General features: G+C 42.2%; 1 protein-coding gene across 1 annotated transcript; it reads right to left on the reverse strand.

Moving 5' to 3' along the window:
• Positions 1-716: 716 nt before the first annotated feature.
• On the reverse strand, positions 717-6912 carry fjx1 (four-jointed box kinase 1). The gene has a single exon (XM_057835729.1). The coding sequence runs from the start codon at positions 6632-6634 to the stop codon at positions 5384-5386; it is 1251 nt and encodes a 416-aa protein (XP_057691712.1). The 5' UTR covers positions 6635-6912; the 3' UTR covers positions 717-5383.
• Positions 6913-7372: the final 460 nt, after the last annotated feature.

Raw genomic sequence — 7372 nt, forward strand, 5'->3', positions numbered from 1 at the left:
ATCTGTGTGACGTCATAATTGCCATTATCGGCCGATAATTATCGGTAACCGATATTATCGTGTATCTTTAAGAAAAACAAAGTAATTACTTTTGTCTTTAAACCAAAACGATAAAAAAATGACTCCTATTCAACAATGATATAGTCAGTTGATGCAAAAAAAAAAAAAAAAAAAAAAGATTTATGAGAGTTCTTAATGATTGAAAGACAGCTGTTTTCGCACTAGTTCGTCATACAGTGTTCTCTAATTATTTTCATTTTGCTCTGTGAGAATACAAAAATATAAAACTATTCTTACATCATTTGGATACATCCTAGTGTGTCCTGCTCCAAACCAATGTTAAAATTGCATGTAATGAAATATCGACCAGAAATATTTGCAGTTATAATACTTGACTGAAGACAAATGTTTGTAATTCACACTTTATTTTAGCTGAGAAATGCATTATTCTCTTGCCTGACTACAACATCTGTCCTTTTTCAAGAACAAACCCAAAATCTGTGACCTTTTGTTTGTACCCCTGGTTTGAACATTGGCAGGCTTTGTGCCAGATCACCCAGCACACCAGCGCCTGGATGTCCAGCTGACAATGTGAAAGCCCCCTCGAGTCGTTGCCCCCCCTCTCCGGTTGACCCTTTATGGACGCTATCCACTCAGCTGTGACTAAGTGACTCTCCCCCTATGTGTTTTATAATGAAATCATTCAACCGTGCTCAGGAAGTCCCCTGCACTATGTAGCCTCGAAAGAATGCCAGTTATGTCTAACCACTCACACACGGCAGGGGCACTGATGAGGAGACACCCTAATTAGTCACTTGTTATATGGGAAAAAAACCCACACCTCTTTTTACCCATTCAATTTATATATTCTATATACAAAATGCAAATGAATACACCCTTTAGCAGCTTATACCTTCATTGTCTGTTGTTATTTTTACGATTAAACCCATTGAATGAACAATGGCAGACTAAACTTCGAAGAAAGGAAATGTAGTAAAAAATGCTATACGTATGTACAGTATAAGTATGAAAATGCAGTTGAAGTGAGAAAATGTCACGTTGTCTGCTCAATTTTCTGTGGTGACACTGTATATATACTCTATTTTACAAAGTGCCGTAAAAAGTATCCCCCCCCTCTTGAATTCTGTATTATTACATATATATCACAAACAACGATTTCAATTAATCAAACCAATGTTAATATCATACAAACACAACCCAAAGAAATATAAAATGCAGTTTCTAAATTGTAATTTTATTTTATTTAGGGGGGAAAAGTTACAAATGTGAAAAAGTAATTGACCTCCCTTGTTAAATCACAAAGAAAAATTAATAGTTCTCACTGTTTAGAAGTAAATAGTTCTAACCAGTTTTGTCAAGCCGTTTTCCACAAATGAAGAAAACTGCAAACCTTCCCAAGAGTGGTCGACCAACTAAAAACTACTTGAAGAGGACGACGATGACTCATTAAGGAAGTCACAAAAGAACTTAGAACAACATCCAAAGAACTGCAGGCCTCACTGGCCTCAGTTAAGGTCAGCGTTCATGACTCTTTGATAAGAAAGACATCGGCCAAGACTGGCATACGTGGGAGAATTCAAGGGTAAAAAAACAATGCAGTGTTCATGGGTAAAAAAAAACAATGCAGTAAAAACAAACATAAATCCCATAAAGGCTCATCTCACATTTGCCCCCCAAAATTTTGCCTCAAGACCTTTGAAAAAACATGCTATGGAATGACGAGTAAAAAAATGTAACTTCATGGAAGGTATGCAGTCCATTATATCTGCGTAAAAATTGCAGAGGATTTGATAAAAAGAATATAATGCCAACAGTGGAGCATCGTCGTGGCATTGTGATGGCCTGGGGCTGCCAGAAACAGGACAACTTGCTGTAACTGATGGAACAATTAATTCTGCTGTCTACCAAAAAATCCTGAACGAGAACGTCCGGCCATCAGTTTGTGCCCTCAAACTTAGGTGCTCTTGAATCATGAAACACACAGATGCTGTGGTTTGACCTTAACCCTATGTGGCCATATGTATCATATCGATACATACAATACATGTTTATATTTCATGTTATATTTATCTTCTGAAAAAACATGATTTACCATATGAATATGATAGAAATTTATGAATTAAATTTTTATTTTTTAGAATGTTCCGAGGGACAATTGAAAGCTTCAAGTTAAATAATTTTAATTTTCTGTCAATTTATAAGTGGTTTGGGCTTGAAATAGTTAAGCGAGCAGTTCATGCTTGAAAACGGTCCAATACAAGGGAGTTGAAACAATTCTAAAGATTGAGCTAAAAGTCTTCCAGAGTGATAGGACTCATCACCAATTATTGCAAACACTTGATTTCAGTTATTGCTGCCAAGAGTGGCACAACCCGTTATTAGTTTCAAGAGGGCAAATACATTTCACATACGGCCAGATGTGTGTAATATGCAAAAAACACAGGAATCAAAAAAGGAGTAAATAATTTTCTCGGCAATATACAGTATATTATTCACACCCAAACATGGAAAATATATACTAGTATATATGCCAATGTTTTCAGTATTCATACTCAAACCAATCATTGAATTCTGGTGGGAGTCATAATATGAGGGGAACGAGATCAGGGTAAAAACCTTGAACATTAAAGACAGTCTGTGTGCACAGCTGGTTCCTGTTTCATTTTCCTGTTGGGGAAATCGCTGCGTGCGTGTGCGTGTCCATGGAGATGATCCTCCCTCTGCTCCACTGGAATGTTTGCAATGTGCACATAAAAGGAAGATCAGTTGAAGTACCTGCAGATCAGGGTTGGGACCAGCTGCGGGTCCCAGCTAGCATGACCGTCTCGGCCGGCGACTCTTTGTACCCACACAGAAAAGTACCACATGTGAAGAGAAGCAGCACACTAGCAGTTATAGGGGTGTAATTAAGTACCACGTACTTCTTTCCTGCCATGAGCTATAGGAAAAGTTTAATTCATTGGACTGTGTCACACAGGAATCTGTTTCTTATGAAAGAAAATAAATTGGGCGGAGACTTGAAAAACTTTGTATTAACCAAATCAAACAGAATGTGTGAGTAATGAATATGAGGTTAATGTTGGAAATTGTTCGCGGAGTGAACACAATTCTTAAGGTCATTATGAAAACCGGATGTTTACATGGCTAACAAATAAAGTTGAAGAGTGATGTGAACAGTAGAAACAGACATGTAGCTCTAAAGGGTAAACTGTGAGGTAAATTGTGAGAGGCAGTAAACCAGGAAGGTTGCGAGTCTGGTTTACATATGCAGACCACAGTTAAACATTGTGTTTAATCCCTGGTGTCTGCAACTCGTCGTAAATCTCTTTGCGAGGTTCAGCATGAACAGGCATGCCTAGAAGGTGCCCAGCTGCACGCAGTCCAATCCCCTCCCCACCTCTGTGAAACTCAAGTCGGCATATTAACTGTAGAACTAGAGCCCAACCAATTACACCATGACCTCCTTTCCCCACAGTTAGTGGGCATATTGATCTACTAAGAATCTGAAGCAGGTGTTTGCACTGGAAGAAAATGCTTAGAGTGCCTGCTTAACCCTGTACATGGTGCTGCTGCCATTGCAACTCACCAAGAAAAACAGCAAATCACTTGCACGTATGGAAATGACAGAAAAGTCCCTGTTTGAACATCACAAGCTAACCCTCTCGTCCCAGAGCTGCCCAAATAGTGTATGTGCCTGCATGGGAGTTGGCGGAACATACCAAAGTAGTAAAAGAAACCAGCTGCAGAATAGCGAGGGATTGAAAATACGACTTTCCAACCTTACTGTACAGTATATCATTGGTTTTCTCGCTGAAGATTAGAGAAGTTCAATATGGAACTAATAATAAGAGAGCCTTGAATCTCTTAGTTGGTAAAATCCTGAAGAAATAACACTGACCTTCAAGTTCTGATGTGCTTTGAATACATTTCACAGTTGAAAATTAACCTTTGGAAAACAGTAAACAAAGCCCTCCTCTGGGAGAAAAACATCAATTAATTAGCCTGTCCGCAGTGCATTCTCCTACAAGGGGAGATGCTTTAACTCAACAAATGAAACAATTTAATAAACCCTGGTTTCAGGTAGAAGATGAGAACTCATTTCAATTTAGTTAGGAAACAGCAAATCCTTTAGAAAATGTATCAAATGATGTCACTTGTCTCCTCCTTCATAAGTCCTGGTAAGATTATAAAGGATTAGCATTTTCTGTTGTAGCGTGCCTTTGGCTGACAGGACGGCTCAGAGGGAACATTCATGCCATTTATACAACAATGAAAGCTCTGTAATGATCTACATAGCAGCTTGTTCACGCTGCTAAATGTTTGACACACCATAATAACAGTGAAACAGCACACAGTGTTTTAACATAAATTAGTGTATATTAACAGATGAAGGGGTGGGGGGCAAGATATTTTGGAATGTTACAAAGCACATTAAATTAGTGGACACCTTACTTGCCAAAACAAGCTGGTGAAGAATATTTACAACATGTACATTTCAAATGCTACACTTTAAGGCAGAACAATAATAATAATAACAATATTAACAATAATGCCATGCTGCCTATATGACAACTGACTGTGCAAAAAGATATTCTATAAAAGCGGCCAGATGTCTAACAAAGTATTAAATACTGTAAACGGTCAGGGTTGGGAGTTTATTTTATCTAGATTACAGGCCATATGGCAATAATCCAAATATAGAGAGAGCATGGGGGACTACACTACCCAGATAGCAGACCGACGTTGAAAAGATGTTGGATCAACATTCCGCTGTCGATCTTTATATCGTTGAATCAACGTCACTTTTGCACCCTCAATTATTGTTGTTTCAACATTGAAATCTTTACAAAACCTAAACGTCATTTCGATTATTAATAATATTGGAAAAATGCTGAATCAATGTTATGTTTTCGACCAAAACGCCCGCTCATCCATGAATCAATGACTTTTCAATCATATTTCCCGGTCAATCATAAATCATCTATTTGTCAACATTAGTTCATCTGCTATAAAACAATGTTAATCCAACCATCGCCTGACATACATTAAAACAACGTTGTTTCAACGTCACTTGACGTAGAAAATTTCGGTGTCAACAATTCCGATGATTTTGATGGAAAATCAACGTTTATTCAATGACGGTCTGCTATCTGGGTATCCATGCAGTCACTATTGGAGTTTTAGCATCTGATCCCAATCAAATGAATGAACAAATTGGGATTCATAGTGTGAAATAAATCAGCAGGAATTAACATGGCACAAATAGTTATATCGTAGACGTCACATTCTATCCATAAGAGGTAGTTCAGTTGGATATTCAATCACAAGCTCATCTTTGGGACACACAGTCCACTGAGCACGCTCATAGTTTGCCGTACTTCTCCTTACATCGCAAAATTTGCTTGTATACTCTGTCTATCCTGTCCTGGAGGATAGCTGCGTGATCGTCAGAGAGAAAGCCCAATTTGGCTGCCAAGGGTTCACTTTCTCTGTAGAGCTCCAGGAGCCTTTTCCTGACATCTCTGCGTTGGTGGAGCTCGGCCACACGCTGCGCGGTCTTCTTCCTGAACACGCAAACGGAGCTCAGAACCGTCTGATGATATTGCTCCCACATGCTCAACACCCGGAAGCCGTGCACCAGCCCGGCCTCATTGTCAATGAAGACGAGGTCACCACGGGGCGCCTTCAGGAGATTGTTCGTGTCCCTCTCCATGACTCGCGCATCCCACTGCAAACTGAACAGATTGCTCACCAGCCTGTCAAAATTGGCTGAAATGTAGTCAAATAAGATCAAATCACTCCACTGCACGAGTTCCACGAGCTCCTCCGTAGTCTTGTTCCGGAGCTCGCGGTGCAGCCCGCTTTTCTCCGGCCGTAGCGGAGCAGGTGTGACCACCCCGCTCAGGTTGGAGAGCCACACGGTGAGAGAAACGACGGTGTGCTCGCTCCATTGTAATGCACTTACGCGTGTCCTCACCTCTCCCCATTGCTCACTGTACGTGTTCAGCTGGGAGAGTACCAAAGGAGGCACGTTGGGGATCCCCAACAAACAAGCAAGGTAATAGGTCAAAGTTTCACCTTGCACCTGATCCGCGTTTATTCCGTAGCGCACACACGCTTTGGATCCATCCGCGAAAGTGGCGAGCTGATTGGATACCCTGCCGCATCCGGGCTCCAGTTTCACGACCCGCGATTCCCTCGCCCTTTCTCGCCAAGCCCGGGCATATTCCTCTGGGAAGCCCACTGGAACTAGATCCTCCAGCCAGGTGCTCCAAAATACGCCATCCTCCACGGGGGAGTCAAACTCGAGCGGCCCCGCCAATGAGGTCGTCTTATTCCCATTCACATTGTCATGGTGACCTCCCGCTGGTTTCTCACTTATGTTGCCAACCTTGATTTGGGTACGATGTGCCGCCGGGACAGCGAGAAGAGTGCGAAAAGTTTTAGCGGAAAGATCCACGGGGAGTTTGGGGTAGAACGACCCACCGCCCGGGACCGTGAATCCCCGTTTGTGTCGTTCCAAGCGGTCCTCGAGTGAGCTCCACACGTAGAAAACGCCCGCAAATGCGCCCAGGAAGAGCAGCGCGAAGAAGTTGGATGTCAGAACCCTCATGGCGAAGCCCACAACAAAAGATCCACTTCTATTCAAGCCACGGCTGAGCCCAGTGGCTGCCAGGCAGACTGGTTAAGAACGATACTCCAAAGCTGTGTGCCACTCATCTCCCAGTCCGTTTCAGATGGTTATCAAAAGTCCTCTCTTTGCGGTGACATGTGTGATCTGTCCCTTACTGAACCCTCTCTCTGGTGATGGAGTGGCTCTCTGCCCGTGAACACCTCAATGCTTCCCATCATCCTCTCACTCGCTCTCTCCCCAGCTAACTGGTGCTGGGTGAGTTTGATTTGTGGCGGCGTTGGCTCGTTGAGAAGCGAGGCGGTGAGGCACGTGACTCCAGTCCCGGGTTGGTGGGCGGAGGGTCGTGCGGAGGAGGGCTCAGGGAGGAGCGAAATGAGTGTACTGTGTGCTCACTGTGTGTGAGAGTGGCGGTGTGGGAGGTTAAATTTTATTCATTGTAAAGCAGAGGAAACAGTTCAAAAGTTTTCACTGATTTATCACCAATATAACACACATTTCCCGGGGGGAGGGGGGGGCAAAAAAAAAAAACCTACAATGCTCAAGTACAGTACTTCTCAAATAGTGGGGCGGGCCCCCCTAGGGGGGCGCAGAGCATTGACCTCGGGGAACATACTTTTTTGCCATACTAGAATAATGTATAATTTTCAAAGTGTGCACAGTATTTTTGAACAAAACAAGAGCACACAGCAAAGAGCACTGGAGATATGACGAGCTAAG

Source organism: Corythoichthys intestinalis, chromosome 5 (genome assembly GCF_030265065.1).
Source record: "Corythoichthys intestinalis isolate RoL2023-P3 chromosome 5, ASM3026506v1, whole genome shotgun sequence".
NCBI classification, from domain to species: Eukaryota; Metazoa; Chordata; class Actinopteri; order Syngnathiformes; family Syngnathidae; genus Corythoichthys; species Corythoichthys intestinalis.